Raw genomic sequence first — 27459 nt, 5'->3', positions numbered from 1 at the left:
TCTTACTTTGCTTTCACCTCCTTTTGTAAGCGTTCATCATCACTCTTCATATAGATTAATGTGATTATCTTAAAAGCATGTAATATGTAGTTGCTGGGTTTGTATGAGTAATGAGTGAACCTGAAGCCAACATAATGATCCCGTTTAGTGCTCCCGAGTTAAGATTCCAGAGTTGCCTGACTTTGGACAAATCACATCTCCCTTTGCCTTTCACCCCCTGTAAACTGAGGATAATGGCTCTTACCTCAAAGCATTGTTAGGATTGGAGAGAACGCATGTTACATACTTAGAAGAATGCTTGGTATGGGTCTCAAGAACTCTTAGCTCTTATTGTTTAAAAAATGCTTATTGCAGGGCATCGTTGGTATCTTATATAGGGAATTTCAAGCAGTTTTCCTTTATTGAAGACACAGAGTAAGGTGCTTTGATGGAAACTATTGGGGCAAGATATACAGTACCTAGCTAGAGGTTTCCTGGGTGCATGTATTGTGGTGATATTTTTTTCTGAGCGGATAGCGCTCTTGTGATACGCTGGGTGAGGGCGAGCAATATTTAGCGGACTGTCCTGTGAGGATAGTAAGGTTATTTGGTGAGAGTGTTAGGTGGCCCAGGCCAGACTTGGGAGAGGCAGGGAGAGAGGGGGACGACGGAGGAGGGCGCCTTGGGGTGCGTCTTGAAAGCTTTGGGAAACCCAGCGGTCTTTTGGGGGCAGGTGGCCCAAAAAGCCTTCTGCGCGCCCAGGTGACGAGGAGGATGCGCGGGCCGCGACCGCGATAGTTTTGTTTGCTTTTCTCGGGAGAAAGCGTTCCAGGCAGTTTCCTGAGCTTCGGCCCTCGACGTAGCAAAAGAGCCCGGGCGCCCACGCCGCTCTCGGGGTCTTCTACTGCCACCGGGACAAAGCCCTGGGAAGAGCTCCCGCCCCCGCGAGCCGGACAGGGCGGAGGCTCCCCCGCCGCGCGCGCCCCACCGCTTCCCAGTCCCGGACCCGCCGCCTGCGCCTCCTCCTGGCGCGCCTCACGGTGCAGCGGGCGGCGGCCCCGCGCGCCCGGCGGGAGGCGCCTCGGGATGTTTCCGTCTGGTCCTTCCCTCCGCCCCCCGCGCTGACTCCATCCGCTCCCCGCCCCCTGCTCGGAGCCGCCGCCACGCGGGAAGGGAGGGAGCCGGCCCCGAGACTGCATCATTCCGCACCGGCTGCTGCAGGGCCAGAGGGAGCAGGTGGAGCGAGAGAGCGAGCCGCGAGCCGGAGCGCGCCAGACCCAGGGCGAGACTGCAGTGACGCGGCCCGGGAGACATGGCGGACGGGCGTCTCTGAATAAGCAGAATCCGGAGCCCCTCGCTACCCGCGGCCGCCGCAGCCCGGGCCATGCCGCACGGCTGCTGACCGCACGCAGGGGCCGGCCCCGAGGACACATGCGGCGGCCTTTGCCGCCTCGCCCCTGACCCTCTGCCCTGTTCTCCATGTTGCATTTCTCGTCAGTTTCTCGGGCGGTGTAGCTGCCGCTGCCACCAGAGCCGGCGGGGCATCGCGCTGCTCATTCATCCGGCCGCACTTTCTTTTCCGTTTCCACCCATCCCTTCCCATTTCCTTCTCCCTTTCCCCGCCAGCTTCGCATCCATCTCCCCCACCCCGTAACCCCCTCCTGCCTCCATCCACCGGGGCTATGGCCGCAGAAGAGGTATTGCAGACGGTGGACCATTATAAGACTGAGATAGAGAGGCTGACCAAGGAGCTCACGGAGACCACCCACGAGAAGATCCAGGCTGCCGAGTACGGGCTGGTGGTGCTGGAGGAGAAGCTGACCCTCAAACAGCAGTATGATGAACTGGAGGCTGAGTACGACAGCCTCAAACAGGAGCTGGAGCAGCTCAAAGAGGTGAGTTGCCTGTCACCTCTCCCTTTCCTGGCCCTCACTCCCCCCACCCGCAAGGCCCACTCATCATGATCAAGAAGTCATAAAGGAGGTGATTGAAAGGACTGTTTCTTCTTCTAGGGCCCTTTGTTGGTAAGAGAAGATTGAAGGAGTCCATTGTTTCCTCCCCCAAGAGAAAAATTGCCAAAGAAATGAATATATAAGCTGGAATTTGGGAGGCAATGGCTGTTTGGCGTGCGGGGGAGGGAGATTAGTAAGAGTCGTCAAGTCTCAGCACTCTAAGACGACATTCAAGTGGGTTGGAATGTATAAATCAAACTTCTCAAAACCGCTGTTATCTCAAACCCAGGTTTCAGCGACAATTTCATAGTCCACAAAAGTGATGAGGTTTGTGCCTGAGGACCCACAATTTCAGGATTTAGACTGTGTGGCACCTCAGCTTTCCTCTGGATGTAACCACTCCTTGGTGAGAGAGGGAACTCCTCACCAATCCCATTTGACAAAGGCTAGGCAATCTTCATTCTGCTTGGCTTTAGTCATTCTTGTCATTGGGCTGCAGAAGAAAAACAACTTTGCTGGGTGATCCCACTGCCTTGATTTCACCTCGGAGCGAGGCTGGGCCATGTCCAAGTCTTATGAGGTCACCCTGACTAGAAAAAATTGAACTCACCTACAAATAGTCTGAAAGAGTGGTGTATATCAAATACGTGGGTAGTGTTGCATTTCAAATCAGGCTCTTCTGGTTGAAATGATATATTTATAAAACCAGAATATCACAAATGGGTGATGTATAATGTCTCTTTAGTTTTTTGGTATTTGGCCTCTTTTAAAGCCTGTCGGATGTATGGGAGAAAACAATGAACGTGCTTTGATTTCCTATCAGGCACTCTTAAGAACATACATATTGTTTAAGTAACTCGGTCTTTTTTATCTGATTCTTGAGGCACTATGGGTAGCAAGTAACCACTTACAAATTTAAATGTAATATACACTCCTTTTCTGTGTGTCAAGTCCTTATTTTTAGGTGCATATTGACATTTAAATGTTAATTATTGTTTGGCATATAATATCAAAAATCTATTTCTTATGAGTTTGGTTTTTCTTGGGAGGGGTCTTATTTTATGCTGTTACAGTTAAAAGATGTGATTTATGACATACTGAATCAACTTGCCTTCCAATTTAGTATGTAATATGGTAAGCATTTATACTTTTAGATATGTCTTATTTTTATTTGGATGCCTGTCTACCAAAAACTAAATGTACTACCTATGATTAAAAATCCCAACTAGGAATCTAATTTTTGTGTGTCAGGCTGTAAATTTCTGGTTCCTATTTTACTTACCATGTACCTGTCTGGTCTTAACAACAGCTGGACTTGTTTATATTTTCCAACTTAGATTAGGCTGACATGTTTAAATGCAGTGATGCTAAACCTTGTGAAGTGAGGAAGCAGGATGATGACTGTCATTCTCAGAGATGTTTTGATATTGTCTATACCTATCAACACTGCTTTGCCAAGATAGGGAAGTGCAAACCAGAAAGTGGTAAGCCATCACCTTCTTGATAAAGGAGATGGACTTAATTTAATGAAATGTACCTCTTACTGACTTTCCTGCTTGATTTAAACAATCCTTCTAGGGATATTTCTGTCATTGCACTTACCTTGCATAGCAAACCTTAATGCAATTGTGTTTTGCCTTTGCTACACTATGAGCTTTGCATCCCAAGTCTTTAACACAAAAGCTAGCACACAGTGGGCATGAAATATTTTATGAAAGAATCAGTTTGTACTAGAAGAAGGCACACTTTTATCAAGCGTTCACTAGTCAATATTGATTAGTGTTAGAGAAATACTAAGAAAATTAGGATGTATAGGAAGTGACAGATGTTAATAAAACTACCTGTATTAGTTTCACCAGCAGTAATGAGAAAAATGTGAAAAAAACGTTTTGTAGGAATAATGTAACTGTGATTTCTTAATACAGAATAATGCAAATACCAACTAAAATTTTTTCTATAAATATTTTAATATATATTTTGTTCTATATAGCAGGAGGTTAATAAAAATTTACCAGCATTATTTTTACTAAACGATTCTTGTTCATATATTTATTTTCAGTTGCATTTAGCATAAGTGAAATTCAAGATTCCTAAAAAACTGGTTTATACAGTTATATAAAAATGTATTTTAGGTAATAAAATTATTATAGTTGATTATTTGATAGTGAGGCCTATTATTTTTATTCTTTAAACGTGGAATATACTTTAGTTGGAAATATAACTTAAATGAGGTAAATCGATTTCAAGTAACATTTGTTGTATGAAAAGTAAATCCAAAATAATTGTGCAAACTGAGGTGTTCCAACAGTAATATATAGAAGTCAGTTTTGAAAAATATTTTGTGAGTGTTTTGATTTTTCAAAAGAAAGTTTTGCTCATCAGGTATGTATAGTAAATGATGTTGCATTATATCTATAAAGCCAAGCATAAAATAAATCTTTGGCTTATTTCTAGGATCTTTGAACAAATATGATTTATTTAAAAATAATTGAACCAGTTTATGGGAATGTCAACAGAAAACTACTGTATTAAGTCCAAATTGGACATTAGTAATTTGCAGTGTAGCAACATGGCTCAGTCTTTGCAGGTCATTTTGTTTTCCAGAGTCAGTACTCACTAATGTTGCTACCTTCCTTCCCAGGCTAGGTACTGCTGTGACAATAATGCAGGTCGGCAGTGTTGCCTAAAGATGTGCAAAATCAAGAAGATGAAATTCATTAAATTTTTTTCCTAGTTATTTCTTCCCTCAACTCAATTGTTTTTTGACCTGGCCTGATGTTGTTTAGTGCTCTGCATGGACTACTGTAATTCAGCTCACAGAAGAACACACTTGAAAGAAAAGTACTAAGGATTTGAAAAAAGGATGACTTCTGACATCATCAGAATGTTCTCCTTTTCATGATTCTTTGGGCAGCTAGACAGAGCAGTATGTCCACTAGAATACTTGAGTCTGGTTTTGTGATTTCACAAGTAACACTTGCTCTTCAGTGACCTGAGTGAGGGTCACCCATGCCCAGTTATGTTCAGGGCCTGGCTGATTATATGTTTGGGATGTACGTAAATCAGCACTGTGCGCCTGTCACCCAGGCCAGAATAGTGTTTGAAGAAGAGTCATAGCTCCAAAATAACCTGAAAACTAAAAATATGCATATATAAAAATACCTTGGATCTAAACTTAAGAGTTTTTTTTACACCACATGTTCTCACTCATAGATGGGAATTGAACAATGAGAACACATGGACACAGGAAGGGGAACATCACACTCTGGGGACTCTTGTGGGGTGGGGGGAGGGGGGATGGATAGCATTAGGAGATATACCTAATGCTAAATGACGAGTTAATGGGTGCAGCACACCAGCATGGCACATGTATACATATGTAACTAACCTGCACATTGTGCACATGTACCCTAAAACTTAAAGTATAATAATTTAAAAAAAAAGAGTTTTTTTAACTTAAAAATGGTTGAAATTTAAAATGTTGTAAAGTTGAAAAAGAGCCCCTTAAGAAAGGAATGATTCAGCATTACTGATGGCATTTTAAAAAGGAAATGTATCTGTGAGACAGCTTTAGAAAAGTTTTGCAGCTTGGATACCGTAAACTATGCACTAATGAGCTTCAACCCATTTTCTTGCTTATTTTGTCAACCCTGACACCAAGGATAGTTACCAGCTGCTGAAGAAGCACTTTCTGGACATTGGGCAGCTTTTTCTTTTGGAGCCAACTCTATTCTTTTTCAGGGTTACAGTTAAATCATTCAACACAAAAATATGTACTTACACAATTTTAGAGCTTGTCAGATTGGTGACCTGATGAATGCCACTTAAATTACCTAGATTCATCTTTAAGCAGAATTGTTTTCCCTTCAGATGCTTAGAAAGATTGTTAGTTTCTTTTATATCTTTAAGTTCTAAATCACGAAATCATATGGCAAGAAAAACCCCAGATTTCTTTTCCAATCTATGAATAAACATAAAGAGACAGTTAATACTTAATTGATCTATCTGAACTATGATTTTAACTTTTCTCATTGTTTTTATTATTTTATTTTATTTTATTTTATTTTGAGATGGAGTCTTGCACTTTCACCCAGCCTGGAGTGCGGTGGTGTGATCTCGGCTCACTGCAAGCTCCACCTCCTGGGTTCATGCCATTCTCCTGCCTCAGCCTCCCAAGTAGCTGGGACTACAGGCATTCACCACCACACCCGGCTAATTTTTCGTATTTTTAGTAGAGACGGGCTTTCACCTTGTTAGCCAGGATGGTCTCGATGTTTTTAAAGAAAAAATATTTACATTTATCATCAAATTAATCTTAAAATCTAAAATACATTAAGATATGCTTTTGGAAACTGTTTACAAACAACCTCAACAAACAAACATCATCGCTTTCAATCACATTTCTTTTTTTCTGGACCCAGTTGCTCTAACTTGCACTATCCCTTTTTTTTTTTTTTTTTTTTTTTTAAGATGGAGTTTCACTCTTGTTGCCCAGGCTGGAGTGCAATGGTGTGATCTCGGCTCACCGCAAATTCCGCCTCTTGGGTTCAAGTGATTCTCCTGCTTCAGCCTCCCGAGTAGCTAGGATTACAGGCATGCGCCACCACACCAGGCCAATTTCGTATTTTTAGTAGAGACAGCGTTTCTCCATGTTGGTGAGGTTGGTCTTGAACTCCCGACCTCAGGTGATCCGCCTGCCTCAGCCTCCCAAAGTGCTGGGATTACAGGCGTGAGCCCCCACGCCCAGCCCCTTCTTTTTATTTCAAATCAAGATTTCGTCTCTGGCGAAGTTATTTCTCAGATATAACTTAGCAAGAATTTATCATCTTTTATCACATTCCACATGTTTATGTGAACATGTATGACAGTGATGGTTTGAAGATTTCTTCAGAACTTTTTGCTTGCAAATATTTTGCCCTATCATCCCCTTAAATATAGTTGTACTCATGGATATTGCTTTCCAAATTTGAAAATACGGTAATTAATTACTTGCATGTTGAAATATACATAAAGGACTTGCCCACACATAAGATTCCACCTGTAATTATGGCTTTGAGGAGAGGAGGGCATGAAGGGCTGCATAGTCTTAGTATTAAATAATTCATTACGCTAAAGGAGAATGCACGTAAAGTCAAGTGGCAGGAGATGCAATTGTGAAAGGGCCATGGCCACATTTTGTCTTGGGGATGTGGAGCCATTGAAAATAAATGAAACAGTCACTGTGTTTAATCTCACCAGTCTTCAAAACAATTCAGAGGGCTTACTGCTCATTTTTACTGATAAGAAGATAATAAAAATAATAAAGCATTGACTTAGGTACAAGGCTCCATTTAGAACTAGGTTCTTTACAAGCCTCACCTCTAATTCATGCAGCAATCCTTACTCAAGGTAGGTGTTTCTTGCATTATACAGAAGAGGAAACTGGGTCTTAGAGAGGTTTAGGTCTCTTCCCAGGGCCACAAAACTAAATGATGAAACTTGGAAGAAGCCCACTTTTTTTTCACTGCATCATACTACCTTGAATATGAAATATCTCTGCCAAGTCTACAAGTGCAGTATAGAAGGTTATGGTGATGGTCATAGTGGGTGGATTGAGGCTGTGTGGTGGGACAGACAGTGGCAGTAGGGATCGTGAGGAGGGGGCACGTCTAAGAGCTATTTGGGAGGTAGGGTGGAACAGGCATTGGATGTTACTATATGTGGAAAGTGAGGAAGACAGTGGAGCTGAGAATCTTCTCAGGCTGGATAGGAGGTGGTTCTATTTACAAAGGAAGGTATTATGGGGCAGAGCAGTTTTAGAGGGTGAAATTGATGCTCAAGTTACATGAGTTTCTGTTGTTTTTGACACAGGGTTTCTCTCTGTCACCCATGCTGGAGTGCAGTGGTGCTGTTACAGCTCACTGCAACCTTAACCATCCTGGCTCAAGTGATCCTCCCACCTCAGCCTCCCAAGGAGCTGGGAATACAGACCCATGCCACCATGCCTGGCTAATTTTTTTTTGAGACTGAGTCTCCCTCTGTTTCCCCAGCTGGAGTGCAGTGGCATGATCTCAGCCCACTGCAACCTTTGCCTCCTGGGTTCAAGTGATTCTCCTGCCTCAGCCTCCCAAGTAACTGGGACTACAGGAGCATACCACCATGCTTGGGTAATTTTTTTTTTTTTTTTTTTTTTGAGCTGGAATCTCGCTCTATCACCCAGGCTGGAGTGCAGTGGTCTGATCTCAGCTCACTGCAACCTCCACCTCCCAGGTTCAAGCGATTCTCCTGCCTCAGCCTCCTGAATAGGTGGGACTACAGGTGCCTGCCACCATGCCTGAATAATTTTTTTTTTTCCAAGACAGAATCTCGCTCTGTCGCCTAGGCTGGAGTGCAGTGGTGCAATCTCGGCTTACTGCAACCTCTGCCTCCCGGGTTCAAGTGATTCTCCTGCGTCAGCCACCTGTGGATGGGATTATAGGCGCGCGCCACCACGCCTGGCTAGTTTTTGTATTTTTTTTAGTAGAGACGGGGTTTCACCATGTTGGCCAGAGTGGTCTTGATCTTCTGACCTCGTGATCCACCCACCTTGGCCTCCGGAAGTGCTGGGATTATAGGCATGAGCCACCGCGCCCAGCCTAATTTTTGTACTTTTAGTAGAGAGAAGATTTCAAACATGTTGCCCAGGCTGGTCTGAAATTCCTGAGCTCGAGCGATCTGCCTGCCTTGCCCTCGTAAAGTGTGGAGATTACAGGCATGAGCCATTGTGCCCAGCCACATAAGTCCTTTTAATTCATGTTTTCTTTGCTGGGGAAGCGTACATTGCATGATGGATTCAGATACTCAACTTTCTTTTTTTTCTTTTTTTGAGATGGGGTCTCATTTTGTCACCCAGGCTGGAGTACAGTGGTGTGATCGTGGCTTACTGCAGCCGTGACCTCCTGGGCTCAAGCAATCCTCATGCCTCAGCCCCCAAGTAGCTGGGACTACAGGCGCACACCGCCATGCCTGACTAATTTTTGTATTTTTTTTGTAGACACAGGGTTTTGCCATGTAAGCCAGATTGGTCTAGAACTCTTGAGCTAAGGACAGTCCGCCTGTTTTGGCCTCCCAAAGTGCTAGGATTACAGGCTAACTTTCAATTTAATAAAAAAAATTAATTTGTGCAATTGGTTGTTATTTTATAGAAGCCTAATTTCTAGAATATGGGATATAAACAATTTAATAATGTTTTCACCAGTTAGTTTGATTGCTTTCTAAATTAGGAAAAATGAAAACAAATAAACGATGGGCAAAAAAGCTGACTGGGGACAGTAAGGTCTAAGAAGGCAGCCTAAGTGGAAAATTAGCCCTTACTCACCCTTTAGGGTTATGGGGGCTGGGAGCAACAGTCCTCACTGCTCACTGACTAATCTTTATCAATCTTATTTAATCTTTATTGAAGATGCATTAGCATTTTTAATTTAAGTGGGTTTTTTTCCTCTTTTCTTTTGGTAGGGGGTGTGGGCGGTGGGGGAGTCTCAATATGTTGACCAGGCTGGTCTTGAACTCCTGGCCTCAAGCGATTCTCCCTCCTCAGCCTCCCAAAGTGCTGGGATTACAGGCATGAGCCATTGCACCCAGCCTTTTCTATTTTTCATTTCAAGAGTTTGCTTTTTAAGAATTAAAATTGTGTAATTATGACAGTTTTTATTGCAGTACTCCAAGCTAGAGAAAAGCATATATAAATTAATAGTTTTCCCTTCTTCTCCCACAGTTCTGTCTCTGTTGTTAACACTTTGCTGAGTATTCTTCTGTACTTGTTTTAAATGTCTTTAAACATATAGGCAGGGTTTTTGTGTGTGTGGTGTTTTTGTTTTTGTTTTTTTTTTTTTGCTGTTTTTCTTCCTTTGTTTTTATAAAAACAGGATCTTGCAGCCTGGTGTTTTAAATTTAGTAGTATGTCCTTTGAAAAGGCAGGTATTTACGAGACAAAGCTGCATTTTTAAAGCACTGGTGAAGTGTGAAGAAAATGAGACCGATTAGGGAAGAAAACCCGAGAAGCTCAGAGTTTGGGTGACCCTGGGGATGTGGGAAGGTGGTGTAAATGGTACCCTGAGGGTAGCATGGATGGTAAGTGAAAGAGGAAAAGGTGTAGGTTTGCATAAAAGAAACTGATGGAATTTGGATGCCCCATAGCAGACCCATATAATGATACCAGGGGAAAAGATGGACAGTTTTGTGGGTAAATTAGCAGTGATTTTGATTCCTTGTCTTGTTGGCTGCTGATGGAGATACATGTATCAGCATAATACCTGGCTAGTTTCCATGGCCAGCAAGAGCCAGTCCTGCAGTGTGACCACATCCTGTCCATTCTGGGTCTTGGTGGCAAGCCAGGATGATTCAGGCAGTTGGGCTTTATTACGTTATCCCTTCTTTGCCCTCTGAAAGCTGAGTTTTGAAATAGTTAGGATCTTATACAACATCTCAGATTCAGCGTGCTGTGCAGGAGGTGGGGAGAAAAGGGTACAAAAGAGGAAAATGTTCAGTGAAGGTGTTATTAACAATGGAGGGGAATATGAAAGTGGAAATTGATACCTTTTCCTCTTGGGATTTAATTATGTCTATAAAATTAAGGTGTTGCAATACATAATCTCTATGATTTTTTTTTCCAGCTCTAAATCTCTGAGATGGCTGTGTTTTAGAGCTACATGTTCTGCTTATTTACTGCCTGTCCTTTACATTTCAAATTCATTCAGTATTTTTCCAAAGTACAGAATAGTTTTGCCTAGTTGCAGTAATTTTCACCTAGACTTCAGAGATCTTCCATCAACTCTTTTATGTATTTTTTCTCGTTTGTTTTTCCACTCTGGTCACTCAGTTCTAGCCAAGATAGTCCACCTTATTTTAGCACTTGTGCTATGTCTCTCTGTCTGTCTGTCTGTCTGTCTGTCTCTCTCTCTCTCTCTCTATATATATATATATAATTTTGAGATGGAGTCTCACTCTGTCGCTCTGACTGAAGTGCAGTGGTGCGATTACAGCCCACTGCAGCCTTGACCTCACAGGTTCAAGTAATCCTCCCACCTCAGCCTCCAGAGTAGCTGGGACCACAGGTGCACACCACCATGCTGGCTATTTTTTTTTTTTAACCTGATTTTGTTTTTACTGGAGGCTCAGGTGGCCCAACTAATTTTTAGAAATTATTATTTGCAGAGATGAGGTTTTGTTATGTTGCTCAGGCTGGTCTCGAACTTCTGGGCTCAAGTGATTCTCCCACCTCAGCCTCCCAAAGTGTTGGGATTGTAGGTGTGAACTACTGTGCCTGGCCTTCTACATTTTTTTTTTTAACCATTTCATAGTTCCCTTTTTCTTTGAACACTTGGTCCAAACTCACTTTTCTTCTGGATTCATATTTTCTGATCTCACCTATTATGTTATAGAACTGATATGTTAGGTTTGTTTTCATTGATGCATTTGTACTTGGCTTCAGAGAGCAGAACAAGGCCCTGTGAGTCACTGGGAGCCAGATTTTGGATCAAAATAAATCACTTTCTGACAAATGTAGTTGTCTAGTAATGGAATGAGGCAGTCTTCTTAGGAAGTAATGAATTCCCTGTCACCGAAAGGGAGAAGCTAGTGAGCCACTTGCTGAGAATACTCTATGGGGAGTTGTCCTTAGGAAGGGGTATATCTAGAATGATCTCTAAGGTTCCTTCTTATTCAGATTTCTTTGATTTTTATCATTCCAGGTGTTCCAAATAATTTGATAAGTTTATGTTTTTTATACTTTTCCCACCACCAGAGCAGTGTTTCCAACATGGTTAAATTGTTCTGCTTTAATGTTTGGCATTTCACACTATTTGATGACTGTAAACATTTGGAATGTTTTCACAGTGTCTCAAAACTTTATTTTGATTTATGTTTTGCTTTATTTTCCGAAGAAAACTAATGGGTAATATAAAGCTTTAAGATGAGTGTATCTCTAAATTTGGAGAGCTTTCAGTGAAACTATACATTTTGAAGCTACGTGGTTGCATTGAGGGAGGTCTACAGCCTCCAGAATCTTCTTTTTCACACACACGGGCACATGTGCATGTGCATGATTTTATATTTTGTCATTTACGCTTAGTCCTATATATATATACACACATATATATACACTCACATATATATATATTTCTTTTTTAGACCATATTTCGCTCTCGTTGTTCAGGCTGGAGTGCAATGGCACGATCTCAGCTCACCGCAAACTCCACCTCCCAGTTTCAAGCAATTCTCCTGCCTCAGGCTCCCGAGTAGCTGGGATTACAGGCATGCACCACCATGCCCAGCTAATTTTGTATTTTTAGTAGAGACAGGGTTTCTCCATGTTGGTCAGGCTGGTTGCGAACTCCTGACCTCAGGTGATCTGCTCGCCTCGGCCTCCCAAAGTGCTGGGATTACAGGCGTGAGCCATTGCACTGGCCCTCTTAGTCCAATATTTTATTTTATTTTATTTTATTTATTTTTTTTGAGATGGAGTCTCACTCTGTCGCCCAGGCTGGAGTGCAGTGGCGCGAACTTGGCTCACTGCAAGCTCCGCTTCCCTGGGTTCATGCCATTCTCCTGTCTCAGCCTCCCAAGTAGCTGGGACTACAGGTGCCCGCCACTACGCCTGGCTAATTTTTGTATTGTTAGTACAAATGGGGTTTCACTGTGTTAGCCAGGATGGTCTCGATCTCTTGACCTCGTGATCCGCCCGCCTCGGCCTCCCAAAGTGCTGGGATTACAGGTGTGAGCCACCGTGCCTGGCCTAGTCCAATATTTTATAATCTGCATTGTCAACTAGTCAGGCCCCAGAATCTGTGGGTTCAGCATCCTTGGATTCTGCATCCTTGGATTGAAAATATTTGGAAAAAAAATTGCATCTGTACTAAACGTATACAGGCTTTTTTTGGTCATTGTTACCTGAATAATTCAGCATAACAGCTATTTACATAGCATTTACATCGTATTAGGTATTATAAGTAATCTAGAGATGATTTAATGTATACTGGAGGATGTGTGTAGGTTACATGCAAATACTACACTATTTTATCTCAGAGACTTGAGCATCTGTGGATTTTGGTATCTGCAGGGGGTCCTGGAACCCCCACACCCTCACCCAGACTGAGGGATGACTGTATTTACATTATCTACCACTCTGATGTTTTCTTTTTGCTTTAGATTGCCCATTACCTCTTCATCTGTTTCATTTATTCATTCAAAAATTTGTATTGAGTGGCTACTGTGTCGGGCATGGTGCCACTTGCTGGAGATACAGCGTTGAACAAGACAGACCCAATGGAGCTGCCTGGGTGGAGCTTATGTTTCAGACTGGGAAGAGAGTCAACGAACATCCACACATATTTCAGTTGTGAGAGGTGCCATGAGGGAAGAGACAGACTGGCTGGGGAAAGCGTGATCAGGCAGTCTTCCCCAGGAGGTGAGACTTGAGCCCAGACCTGAATGATGACAAGGAGCCAGTCATGTGGAGACTGGGGAATGTGATTTTTAAGAAGAGGACAAGTGCCAAGATCTGCGAACTCTGTTGTAGTTGTTAGGGGAAGTGATGGGTTACCATGCTCTGTAAAAATGACCATTCATATTTGAAATATGACCATTCTGTAACACAGTGTATTGCCTACTGGATTTTTCTAATGAGGTATTGGGTCTCAACATTGGAAATGTTTGAGCAGACCTTGGATATCTCCCTGAGGTCTTCTCTGAGAAGAGGTGGGTAGGAACTAGTGAGTTTCAATACAGACTGTATGTTAGAATCACCTGGGTGATTTATGAAACTACTGCTGCCTGGACCCCACTCCGGGAGAGTTAGATCACTCATTGGAAGTGGAGCCTGGCTTCAGCATGCGAATCCCACTTCCCTTAGAGATGCAGCCAGGGTAAAGAACCCCTCTTCTATATTTCCAACTTGAGGACTAAATGACCCCATGGGCGTAGAAGTGTTTAGTAAGAAAATCTGGTTCCGGGTGCAGTGGCTCATGCCTGTAATGCTAGCACTTAGGGAGACCAAGGCAGATGGATCATATGAGGCCAGGAGTTTGAGACCAGCCTGACCAACGTGGCGAAACCCCATCTCTATTAAAAATACAGAACTAGCTGGGCATGCTGGCATGCGCCTGTAGTCCCAGCTACTCGGGAGACCGAGGCATGAGAATTGCTTGAACCCAGGAGGTGGAGGTTGCAGTGAGCTGAGATCGTGACACTTCACTCCAGCTTGGGCGACAGAACAAGACTCTGTCTCAAAACAAAACAAAACAAAACAAAAAACTGGGAAGTTATGAGCTAATACATAAACCTTCATTGCACAGTCTTTTAAAATTTGTTGTTTCTACTTTCTGAAAATGAAAATATTAAATCCTTCCTGAAAACAGAAAATATCAAAAACTTAACTGCATTAGACAGAGATATATGTTAACTTTGAGTGCATTTAATTTTGTATTCTTGAGTACTGTCTAAAGTGTCTTTTAAAAGTTCTCTCTTATTGTGTCTATTTATTTTATTCTGTTTGCAGTTTTTATGCCAACTTTACACATTTGTAAATAGAATATTTAAAAAAATTTTTTTGAGGGATTGATCTCTAACTTCTTGGTGACTTATAGTTGTTCTTTTGGTTGTACATCTTTACTGTTTTCCAACATTTTAAGGAGAAAAAGCACTACTCTCAAATGTAATATTTAACTGCTGTGTTTCTATCTTTAAATATAGAATTGAAAATGAGAACCTGTTTATATTTATGTGAGCAATAGCAATATGTGTACAATAACAGTAGCAATTTCCTTAAGAATGTTTTGTTGCAGTTTGGCGTGGGTCTGTAATAGAAGGTTCAGAATGATGGGTCTTTGTTTTTCTCTTGCATACTGCAGAGTAATGTGGAATCAAATACCACTATTGAAGAGCTCTTAGTCATCAATTTTTGAAACTGAAAGAGGTTTATATTGTAAGAAGGATGGGCCCTGTTGATAAGCCTCACTGATTGCTACTTGCTAGATGGTTTTAGGAGATATCTTGAAGTTGACCTTGTGTGAGGTTACTGGATGGAAACAGCATGAGTTTAATCTTGTACATGACTTCTTTTGTTGAGCTGGAGATACTATTATCTTGCAGATTATCTCTTTGGCACGCACGACCATTTTTTTTTGTCTTTTAAATCACAAACTGGCTTTCTTTCTGCTAAGGTTGGTGTGCTTAGATTCTTTAAGCTCCAAATCTCAAGAAAATATAGGAAGGAAAATCAACCATTAGAGAGAGAGAGAGAGAGAAAGGAAAAAATATAATGTGCTCCAAACTGATTATAAATAGCTTTTGAATTGTTGGCTCCATAGAATTTTTTTTTTTTTTTTTTTTTGAGACGGAGTCTCGTCCTGTTGCCCAGGCTGGAGTGCAGTGGCGTGATCTCAGCTCACTGCAGCCACCGCTTCTCCTGGGTTCAAGTGATTCTCCTGCCTCAGCCTCCCGAGTAGCTGGGATTACAGGCGTGTGCCACCATGCCTGGCTAACTAAGTTTTTGTAGCTTTAGTAGAGACAGGGTTTCACCATGTTGGCCAGCCTGGTCTCGAACCTCTGACCTCATGATCCACCTGTCTCAGAGTGCTGGGATTACAGGCGTGAGCCACAGCACCTGGCATCTATAGATAATTTTTTAAATTCATACCAGATCTTAATTAATGTTGGCATTAAAAACTAATGGTGGCTCATACCTGTAATCCCAGAATTTTGGGAGGCCAAGGCGGGTGGATCACTTGAGGTCAGGAGTTCAAGACCAGCCTGGCCAACATGGTGAAACCCTCTCTCTACTAAAAATACAAAAATTAGCTGGATGTGATCATGCGTGCCTGTAATCCCAGCTACTTGGGAGGCTGAGGCAGGAGAAACTCTTGAAGCTGGGAGGCGGAGGTTGCAGTGAGCCGAGATCACTCCATTGCACTCCAGCCTGGGCGAGAGTCTTGTTCTGTCTCCAAAAATAAAAATAAAAATAAAAAAACGCTGAGGTGGGAGGATGGCTTGAGCCCAGGAGGCAGTGACTGCAGACAGCCAAGATCGCAACACTGCACTCCAGCCTGGGCAACAGAACAAGACTCCATCTCAAACAAACAAACAAACAAACAAAGAAAACCTATGGTTAATGATATAGTGATCTGAACAACAGAAGATCTCAGTTTGTCAATTTTTTTTTTTTTTTGAGACAGGGTCTCACTCTCTTGCCCAGGCTGGAGTGCAATGGTGCAATCTCGGCTCACTGCAGCTTTGACTTCCCAGGCTCAAGCGATCCTCCTGCCTCAGCCTCCTGAGTAGCTGGGACTACAGGTGTGAGTCACCACACCCAGCTAATTTTTTTGTATTTTTTGTAGAGACAGTGTCTCACAATGTTGGGCAGGCTCGTCTCAAACTGTTGGCCTCAAGACATCTACCTGCCTCAGCCTCCAAAGGTGCTGGGATTACAGGTGTGTACCACTGTACCCAGCCTCAGTTTGTTAATATTTTACAATAATTTAGAAGTAGAACCCTTTCTTAAGGCTGGGCGCGCTGGCTCACACCTGTAATCCCAGCACTTTGGGAGGCCGAGGCAGGTGGATCACGAGATCAGGAGATCGAGACCATCCTAACACAGATCGAGACCATCCTAACACAGATCGAGACCATCCTGACTAACATGGTGAAACCCCCGTCTCTATGAAAAATACAAAAAATTAGCCGGGCTTGGTGGTGGGCGCCTGTAGTCCCAGCTACTCAGGAGGCTGAGGCAGGAGAATGGTGTGAACCTGGGAGGCGGAGCTTGCAGTGAGCTGAGATCGCGCCACTGCAGTCCAGCCTGGGCGACAGAGCAAGACTCCGTTTCAAAAAAAAAAAAACAAATAACAAAAAAAGAAGTAGAACCCTTTCTTAAGAGCATTCTCAGGTCTTCTATCTTAATTACTATAATTTCCAGTCATGTTTTATAATCAGGTGCTATTTTTCATTGTGGCATAATAAGTAACATATTTTTGTAAATCATGTTGAAGTGCTTGAGACAATACAAGCAATTATTTGCTAAAATTTAGACCAGGGTCTCAAAACAACAATTACATTTTTAGATAATGGTCACAGTAAGTCTTTTCAGAAAAAAGCAACGAAGAAAGCTCTAGACCAATGAGATTTTAGTCATCATTAATCAATGCCAAGCGAAAAAATCTTAAGATGTATTTAAATTTGTGATGCCAGTGTGATTCAGAAATTTGAAAAATGGATTTCAAAGTAATGCTGTGAGCAGATAGGTCATTGTGTAAACATAACTAATGTTTCATTCATTCATTCCTACAATAATGATTCAGTGTCAGATTTGGGTGTTGAAAATACAGCAGAGAACAAACACAACAGAAGGTCCATATTTGTGGAGCCTACATTTTGTAGGGGAAGAGAGATGATAAACAAAATGAATGAGTTAAGTAGATAGCACGTTAGATCGTCCAAAATGCTATGGGGGGAAAAACCCTGGGAATAGGGAGATGGCATGTGAAGTGGAAGAAGGTTATGATTTTCAATAGAGTGATCAGAGAAAGCCTCATTGAGAAGACACACTAAGGAGGCCATGTGGCTGGAGGGGACTGAGTTAGGGGGTGAATAGTAGGTGAGACCAGAGGGGGCCACATGATGTAGCAGCTTCTAGATTATCAGGACTTTGGCTTTTGCTCTGAGTGAGATGGGAAACTTTCAGAGAGCTTTGAGCAGAAAAGTCACAATGTTCTGCACTTTTTCCTTCATTGAGATAATCTCTGCATGCATTCAAGCACGACTAAGACCCCCTTCAGGGAAAAGAAGTTTTCATTAACTCAGTATCCCATGAGGTATATGGCATTCTCTTCCTTCCCACCATAGCAGGTGTTTAGTAGATGGTTATGGTATTGCACTGATTTAGGCTGGGAAAAAAATAAAGATGAAGTTATTAAGACAGCCAGTTGTGGTAGGGCACAGTGGCTCACGCCGGTAATCCCAGCAGTTTGGGAGGCTGAGGCGGGCGGATCACCTGAGGTCAGGAGTTCAAGACCAGCCTAGCCAACATGGTGAAAACCCATCTCTATTAAAAATACAAAAAATAAGCCAGGCGTGGTGGCAGGTGCCTGTAATCCCAGCTACCCGGGGGCTGAGCCAGGAGAATCGCTTGAACCTGGGAGACGGAGGTTGCAGTGAGCCAAGATTGCGCCACTGCACTCCATCCTGGGCGACAGAGCAAGACTCCGTCTGAAAAGAAAAAAAAAAAAGACAGCCAGTTATTTGAAAAGAGGTTGGAGTAGACCACTTGTTTTAAAAATAACCACTTGTTTGCCTAGGTTAAACCCATTTACTCAAAAGACACTGCGCTGACTTGCCTGGTTCCTTGTACCTGAATCTTTACCTAAGTGTCTTGTGCTCTCTGTCCTTTATTCTCCATAATGCGAGCTATCCAATAGACCCTAGCCAAAGGGGACATAAAGACAGTCTCAACATTGTATTACTGGTTCTGTGCTACAGTTGTCATTCAAGTTCCTGAGAAAATGGAATGAATGTCTGTTATTCATTTATTTATTAAATCTTTAGAGAGCATCATCTATATGCCAGGTATTATGCAGGCTATACAAAAATTAGGAAGACGTGATCTTTATTTTTAAGTTACTTATTTGTTGTTGGAGGCAACAGAGATAAATGAATTGTGATATTTTACTGGAAACAATATGGGTTTTTGAGTTAAGAACAGACTGTGTTTGAAATCCCTTTAGCAGCTATGTGACCTTAGGCCAATATTTGAAATGATGTGAACGTTGGTTTCCTCCTCAGTAAAATGGAGAATGATAATAACTATAAGTGGTAAGGAAAAATGCATGTGAAGGATTTAATACAGTACCTGACACATGACAAGCACTTGATAAATGATGGATGTGATGGTGACAATAATAGTAATAATAATAAAATAATAATGTGTTGGCTGTGCTCGATAGGAGTGGAGGGTAGCAAACTCAGCTTGAATCAGAGTAATCTCCCTGATCAGGCAACATTTGAGGGGGCTCTGAAGAATAAGTAGGGATTTTCCGGGGAGAGAAGAGGGGCAAAGTCATTCAGGAAGATGAAACAGCCTGTAGAGGAGGGAAGGCTGGAGAGAGTGCTGCTTGTCAGTGTCTGTGTTGTTGCAGTAGGGAGGTAGATGGAATAGGGTGAGAGGGGAGGTAAGCCTGGAGAGATGGTTTGGGGCCAGATGGGGAAAGCTGTGTTATGGGGCTTGTCAGTTTCTGCCAGCCAAGGCTTCAGCATAGCTGACTGTAACAAAGTTGGGAAGGCCTTGCTTTTGAGAGCCAGACCAGGAGTACCTGTGACTAACAAGGGGTCTGGGAGGATCTGCTGCTCCCATGCCCTCCTTTGTGTGTTTTAAATCTGTTTGAGCCTTCTGGGCTCCTGTGAATTAGGGAGTGGCAGCTCCTCAGTCTAACTCCTATTGTGACCAGGTTGCCTAATTGGCCCTTTGGTTTGGGCACCCACTGTCCTTCTGCGTGGTTGGATAGATGCTGCTCCCAATGTCCCTGATCTCTTACAGACCCCTCTGATTCTTCACTCTTGGCTTTGAGAGCCCCTGATGCCCTGCAGTCTTGACTGAGCTTCTAATGGTTGATCAGACCCTTGAATGTTGAGCTCTTTCCATACTAGACTTGAATATTCTCCTGCCCATTTGATTTGTTAATTAGGATTCATTGGCTGTTTCTCTGCTCTCCTCTTTTCTCTCTGTTCCTGCTGGTTCAAGTTTAACCTCCATTTTCTTTCTCCTCTGGGAAGTTTCCCTTATGCCTCTTGAACAGGGTCAAGAGCACTTAGGAGCTCAGATTTACACTGTATATCATGAGAAAAGCATTGAAAGTTTCAAAGCAGGAGAGTGACATAATTAGCTTTATGTTTTAAAGCGGATTTTTGACTTTAGATTCTGGCAATACAGTGGTCCTGTGGTCTAAGACATCTGATTAACCTTCCTGCTAGCAACAATTAAAAATGCTGAGTGCAATAAAAAACTAGCCCTTAAATGGAATGAATGAGTCAACTACTTGGTAAGGATGCTCAGAGGCTAAAACTGAATCAAAGCAGGAACTCTTAGAAGTAAGCAGTGTGTTGGCTAGGCGCAGTGGCTCAGCCTGTAATCCCAACACTTTGGGAAGCCAAGGCAGGTGGATCACTTGAGCTCAGGAGTTTGAGACCTGCCGGGGCAACATGGCAAGACCCAGTCTCTAAAAAAAAAAAAATGCCAAAATTAGGCAGACACGGTGGCACACACTTGTAGTCCCAGCTGCTCGGGAGCCTGAGGTGGGAGAATCGCTTGAGCCCAGGAGGTGGAGTTTGCAGTTAGCTGAGATTGTGTCACTGCACTCCAGCCTGGGCAACAGAGCAAGACTCCATCTCAAAAAAAAAAAAAAAAATAAGCAGTGCATCAAATCTGACTTTTGCCTTGAATGCATTTGCTGAATCAGTATTGGTTCAATACTGAGCATTAGTTTTCCGGCCACTTAGAGTAGAGGAAATAGGAGATAAAGCCTAGACTCTCCCCAGATTTGGGCTCCAGAGGACCCTACAACTATTGTGGGGGGAACTGGATGTGGTGGGAAAAATTGTATACCTCTTCTCAGACTTCATACCCCACCAATGGGCTCTCACCACGGTTTGCAGTCTGTTCACACCGAGTGTGTGTAGAAAGGATGAAATCTTAAGATTAGAATGAGAGTGAACGCAGGTTGGTCATGCCTGCAGCTCTCTTTGAAGACACGCGCTATCATGGCGGGCTAGAAATAGTCACCATAGATAGTATTCTTAAAAAAAAAAAAGTTGCTGGCCGGGTATGGTGGCTCACACCTGTAATCTTAGCATTTTGGGAGGCCGAGGCGGGTGGATCACTTGATACCAGGAGTTCGAGATCAGCCTGGCCAACATAGTGAAACCTTGTTTCTACTAAAAATACAAAAATTAGTTTGGCATGGTGATGCAAGCCTGTAATCCCAGCTACTTGGGAGGCTGAGGCAGGAGAATTGCTTGAACCCGGGAGGTGAAGGTTGCAGTGAGCCGAGATCAGATCACGCCACTGCACTCCAGCCTGGGCGACAGAGTGAGACTCTGTTTAAAAAAAAAAAAAGACCCTGCAGAAATTAAAATTGTAAAAATATAAATATACAAGGAACAGGCACCAGGCACCTTTGGCTCCACATCCTCGTCATCACTTCATACCTTGTAACTCTAGTTTGCATTTTTGTGGCTGCTTATGAGGTCATGCCTCTTCAGTATTTACAGGCATTTATGACTATCCTGCACTGAAATGCATTTCATGTCTTTGCTCATTTACCATTGGATTGTTTACATTTTTCTTCCCGATTTGTAAGAGTATACACCTATACTCATTTTCTGTATACTAAGCCTTTTTAGTTATTTAGATATGTTGGAAATATCTTTTCCTAGTCCATGGGTTGTCTTTTTACTCTTTCTGTGGTATCCTTTGAAGAAGAGAAGTTTATAATTTTAATTTAGTTGATTTATCACTCTTTTGTGTTTCTAGGTTGTATTTTTCTATTCTTAAGAAATCCTTTCCATGAAGTCATAAAAACATGCACCTATATTGTCTTCTGAATATCTTATGATTTGACTTTTATATTTAAATCTTTAATTCTCCCTGGAATTGATTTTTGTGTTTGGTGTGAGGTAGAAATCTAATTTAAATTTTTTCCCATGATTCCACCCCACCCCCCAATAAAATTAGCCAGTGATCTCAGTACCACAGGTTACTGAACAGTTGATCTTTCCTGCACTAATTTCCAATGTCTGTTTTGTGATAAATCAATTTTTTATATATGCATGGGTCTATTTTTGGACTATTCTGTTACATTGGTTTGTTGGTCTATTCTTGTGCAAATGCCACACTGTCTTACTCTTACCATTTTAATATAAGTTCTTGGTAGCTGATGGAATAATTCTTCTTATTTTGTTCTTCCCCAGGAGTCACTGGCTTTGGACACCTTCCTTGCTGTCATAGGCTCTTTGCTTTGGAAAGCTCTCAACATTTACAAGGAAGTGACAAGTGTGAACGAAGGCACATCACACTGTTTATTTCCGTTTCCCCAATAAGCATTAAGGAGGAGGATATTGAGGGTCTAGTTGTGGTTGTCTTAGACTTTGCACATGTTTTTATAAGCAAAGCAGACAAGCTCCAGCAAGGGAACTCAATTGTCTAATTAGATGTTACTAGAAATCTTATTGGGGCTGTGATCTAATTCTTTTTTTTTTTTTTGAGACAGACTCTTGCTCTGTCATCCAGGCTGCAGTGCAGTGGCGCGATCTCAGTTCACTGCAGCCTCTGCCTCCGAGGCTCCAGTGATTCTCCTGCCTCAGCCTCCTAGGTAGCGGGGATTACAGGTGCATGCCACCACACCCGGCTAATTTTTGTATTTTTAGTAGAGACGGGGTTTCACCGTGTTGGCCAGGCTGGTCTCAAACTCCTGACCTCAGGTGATCTGCCCGCCTCCGCCTCCCAAAGTGTTGGGATCACAGGCGTGAGCCACCGCACCTGGCCTGAGCTAATTCTTAAGAAGTCACTTTGGGAAAAAATATTATTTAAGGGGTTTTCATAAAGTATTCAAAAAGGTACAAGTTCTAATCTAACAGTTCTATTTGTGATTTTTGAGGAAGCATATGCGTATTTCCACTTAAGCATCTGAAATATTGCCTATAGTGCTGAACAAATTCTTCCCTTGGTTATTTTCCTCTTATCTCAGTCCCTGGAAAAATAAATGCCTGTACTAATTCTCTATAAACATAAATGGTCTCTTTAGGTATAAATAACCTCATAATCACATAAAAGTTAAAGTTTTAATGGAAAAGGCTCAGATGAAATATTACCTAAGTAGGAATTAATTGCTTTTTATCACTTTACATTATTTCATTTTTAGTATTATGAAAAATATAATTGTTCCTTTTCTTAAAAAAAAACCAGCGTAATTTGTGCTTAGTTTTAAACCAAAAATTTTCCTATATGTTTATAGTTTATATTTTCAAGCGAAAATACTTGAGTTTTTTTCCTGTCATAATATATCAATATGAGAAATGTATTGTTACTTTAGAATCTTTTAAAACTTCTTTTTATTCCTTTTTTTGTTTTTTAAGATAGGGTATTGTTTTGTTGCACAGGCTAGAATGCAAGGGCACGATCTTGGCTTACTGTAGCCTCAACCTCCCAGGTTCAAGCAACCCTCCCACATCAGCCATACAAGTAGCCGGGACTACAGGCATGCACCACCATGTCCAACTAATTTTTTTTTTCTTTTTTTTTGAGACAGAATCTCGCTCTGTTGCCCAGGCTGGAGTGCAGTGGCACGATCTTGGCTCACTGCAACCTCTGCCTCCCAGATTCAAGAGATTCTCCTGCCTCAGCCTCCCGAGTAGCTGGGATTATGCACCATTGTGCCTGGCTAATTTTTGTATTTTTATAGAGATGGGGTTTCACCATGTTGTCCAGGCTGGTCTCGAACTCCTGACCTCAGGTGATCCGCCTGCCTCAGCTCCCCAAAGTGCTGGGGTTAGAGGCCCAACTAATTTTTAAAAAATTTTTTGTAGGCCGGGCATGGTGGCTTACGCCTGTAATCCCAGCACTTTGGGAGTCCAGGCAGACGGATCACCTGAGGTCAGGAGTTGGAGACCAGCCTGGCCAACATAGTGAAATCCTGTCTCTACTAAAAATAAAAAAAATTAGTCAGGTATGGTGGCACATGCCTATAGTCCCAGCTACTTGGGAGGCTGAGGCAGGACAATTGCTTGAACCCAGGAGGTGGAGGTTGCAGTGAGCTGAGATAGCGCAACTATACTCCAGCCTGGGCGACAGAGCGAGATTCCATCTCAAAAAAAAAAAAAAATTCTGTAAACACAAGGTGTCACTATGTTTCCCAGGCTGGTCTCAAACTCTGGGCTCAACCGATCTTCCCACCTCAGCCTCCCACAGTCCTGGGATTATAGACATGAGCCACCACACCTGGCCTAAAACTCTTTCTTCAACATTAAGAAATAAGACTTTTCCAGTCTCTTTCTTAACCCTGTACCCTTTTCTTTCTCATCTTCTTTTATCCCCTCCCTTCATTAACTTTACATTGCAATACCAAGGACTTAATGGTTTGTTAAAAAAATGAATTCTACTCAGTAGAAAATTCCTGAGAATATTTATTAAATGTCACTGGGAGGAAATTTCCCTAAGCAAGATACAAAACTTAGAATCAAAAGGGAGGACTGACTTATTTGGTTTTAGAAATGAAAAAGAACAGTTTGGAAGAAATAGTGCGATGTGGATGGCTTACAAACAATTATTATTCCTAAAATATAGGTACGATGAGTTTATTGAAAACAACATAATGCAATAGGAAAAAAGGACAAAGACCAACTAGTCAGAGAGGATTTGCAAGTAAATCGGTAAATGGGAAGAGATGTTCAATCTGAGTAGTCAGTGAATGTAAATTAAGGAAGTTTACTTTTTTTCCCATTAATTTACAAAAATTTAAAATATGATAATATACAGTGACAAAATTTTTTTTTTTTTTTTGAGATGGAGTCTCGCTCTGTCGCCCAGGCTGGAGTGCACTGGGCGATCTCAGCTCACTGCAAGCTCCGCCTCTCGGGTTCATGCCCTTCTCCTGCCTCAGCCTCCCAAGTAGCTGGGACTACAGGCGCCTACCACCACGCTCGGCTAACTTTTTGTGTTTTTAGTAGAGACGGGGTTTCACCGTGGTCTCGATCTCCTGACCTTGTGATCTGCCTGCCTCACCCTCCCAAAGTGCTGGGATTACAGGCGTGAGCCACCACGCCTGGCCCCAAAATTTTTAAATAATGATAATATACAGTGTCGGAAAGTGTGTAGAGGTAGAAGTGTGAATTGCTGTGAACTTTGAGAACGTGGATTGGCAGTCTGTATTAAGATCTAAAATGCATACAGTGCTTGGGCCCAACAGTCTCACAGAAGCCATAGGTGATTGTATGTCAGTTCCCAAATACCACTCGTTAGAGAGAAGCACTGTTTAACATCTAGTATCTCATTTAGACCCTGTTTGAGCATAGATCTTATGTGTGTGGAACATAAAAGTAATCGAAGTATGCTCATTCTTTTTTTAACATATCTTTCCAGGCTTCTATATAGTTAAATAAATAATGCTCCTTGACATTTATGTATTTATTTATTTAGATGGAGTCTATTTCTGTCGCCCAGGTTGGAGTTCAGTGGTGTGATCTCAGCTCACTGCAACCTCTGCCTTTCGGGTTCAAGCAATTCTCCTGCCTTAGCCTCTCAAGCTGGGACTACAGGCATGCACCACCATTCCCGGCTAATTTTTGTATTTTTAGTAGAGACGGGGTTTCGTCATGTTGGCCAGGTTGGTCTCGAACTCCTGACCTCAGGTGATCTGCCCGCCTCGGCCTCCCAAAGTGCTGGGATTACAGGTGTGAGTCACCACGCCAGGCTGCTCCGTGACATTTAAATAAAATCATATTTTAAAGTCCAGATGTAAGCCTATACATCCCCCTTATCACTTATCTCTAATTCACTTCTAGACCTGGTTTGAACTTTGGATTTAGTGCTTTCAAAGTGTGATTTTTTTAAAAAAATTATTTTTCTGTTGCCGTATATTTCAGCTCTTCTCGGTCTTGAAAAGATTTGTGAGCCTTTTTGACAAAAGGTGGTGCTCATTTTCTATTTCGGTGGCTCCAGTAAAGGGAGCTGCTCTCCCATCGGATGATTATTGCCCCCAGAAGTGGTCCTACCATAGCCTTACTGGTCAGTTAGCCAGAATTTACACATTTACTCTGAGGCTTACAAAAATACTGTGTTCATAAAAAGCCCTCCTTCACATTTTGTGAAACAGTTGCATGGTGATTTGGGATATTTTAAGTTTACCATCACCTCTCTGTCCTCTGCAAAAATAAAAATTGTGGAATGTAAAACAACTCTGTTGCACAAAAAGGGGAACTTGGTGTAGGAAAAAATAACTAGAAATGATAACTACGAGACACTGCACTCCCAAATTGAAGATTTAAAAAAATTCCTGATCATAAATAAGAAAAATTATGTAGACATTTATCCACTGCATACCTGATGACTAAACACTTGGTATACCCCAGCCATTGTTAGGTGCCAGGGTACAAAGTTCCTGCCCTCAGCGGGTGGACACACTTGTGGGGGAGAAAGGCAACAAAAGCTTAAGCAAGTAAATGCATAATTTTACAGGGTGATATGTGCTAAAAAGTAAATAAAGCAAGGTGGAGGAATAACAAGACTGGCGGGGGTGCTGGCTGGGGTGGCTATTTGAGAAATGAGGGCCAGGCATGGCCTTTCAGAGGAGATGATGTTGGAGCTGAATCCCAAGTGGTCAGAAGGAGCAAGGTGGGAAAATACTTGAGCAAGGTGGGAAAATATTTCAGTTCCTGGGTCAAAAGTAACAGTAAGTGTAAAGATCTTGAGATGGGGGCTGGGCACTGTGGCTCACACCTGTAATCCCAGCTGTTTGGGAGGCCAAGGTGGGCAGATCATGAGGTCAGGAGTTCGAGACCAGCTTGACCAATATGGTGAAAACCTGTCTGTGCTAAAAATACAAAAATTAGCTGGGTGTGGTGGCAGGCGCTTGTAATCCCAGCTACTCAGGAGGCTGAGGCAGGAGAATTGCTTGAACCCGGGAGGCGGAGGTTGCAGTGAACCTAGATTGTGCCACTGCACTGCAGCCTAGGCGACAGAGCGAGACTCTGTCTCAAAAAAAAAAAAAGATCTTGAGATGAGAATGAACTGGGTTTTTGTGAAAATGGCAAATGGCATTTTGGGTACTGCAAGCCTTTGCGGCTCGGAACTGTGCTGTGCACTGTGGGACTGTGTGGCTCAATGCGGGACGGTTAGCATCCCTAGTCACTGTCATTACAAAAACATAGTCACACATTCTAGACACCCACTGCCCGCCCCAATGCCAAGGGGGCAGTACTGCCTTCAACCAGGACCCCAAAAGACTCCAGTGTGGCAGTTGTTGGGGAGGGGGAATGTGAGAGGGGCAGTGGAGAGGGAGTCAGCAAGCAGGTTCTCTGAGCCCTGGCGAGAAGTCTGGATTTTATTTTAAGCCGCCTGAGTGATGTGATTTCATACACGTTTTTAAAAGATCACTCTGGTTATTCCTTGCAGACAGTGGAAGAGTGAGCCAAGTTAGGAGGCTATTGCAGTAGTTCAGGTAAGAGATGATGGTGGCTTAGACTGAGTGAGAATCTACTTGAGGGTAAGAAGTGATCTGATTCAGGGTATATGTTGAAAGATTTGCTAATTAATTAAATATGGGAGGCAAAAGAAGGTGGAGAAATCAGGATGGCTCCTAGGTTTCTTATAAGGAGCTAGGAAGAATGTAAAGAAATCATATGATAAGGAGATATAAAAAGGAATAAAATAATATTTCACACTTAAATTTAGGAGACGAAATATTTGCTTATTTGAATTTGAAAATTCTTGTGGATACCAATATTGATACTTTGTCTGAAAAATAATTTTAAGATG

General features: G+C 42.4%; 1 protein-coding gene across 17 annotated transcripts in view; it reads left to right on the top strand.

The window, feature by feature from the left end:
* Nucleotides 1–454: 454 nt before the first annotated feature.
* The window catches only part of BICD1 (BICD cargo adaptor 1), a 280206-nt gene continuing 253201 nt past the window's right edge, over nt 455–27459 (top strand). For 14 of the 17 annotated variants that reach the window (XM_008966301.6, XM_008966297.6, XM_055095755.2 and 11 more), the window contains exon 1: nt 455–1874. In XM_008966301.6, coding sequence (XP_008964549.1) covers nt 1662–1874 — 213 coding nt within the window. In that variant the 5' untranslated portion in view covers nt 455–1661. Of the gene's footprint in view, nt 1875–1991; nt 3166–13094; nt 14422–27459 lie in introns of those variants that run through there. The other 3 variants (XM_057299475.2, XM_055095761.2, XM_055095753.2) reach the window with 3 other exon arrangements.

Source organism: Pan paniscus, chromosome 10, assembly GCF_029289425.2.
Source record: "Pan paniscus chromosome 10, NHGRI_mPanPan1-v2.0_pri, whole genome shotgun sequence".
NCBI lineage: Eukaryota > Metazoa > Chordata > Mammalia > Primates > Hominidae > Pan > Pan paniscus.
The sequence above is the reverse complement of the archived record's forward strand: the minus strand, read 5'-3'. Positions and strand labels throughout refer to the sequence as shown.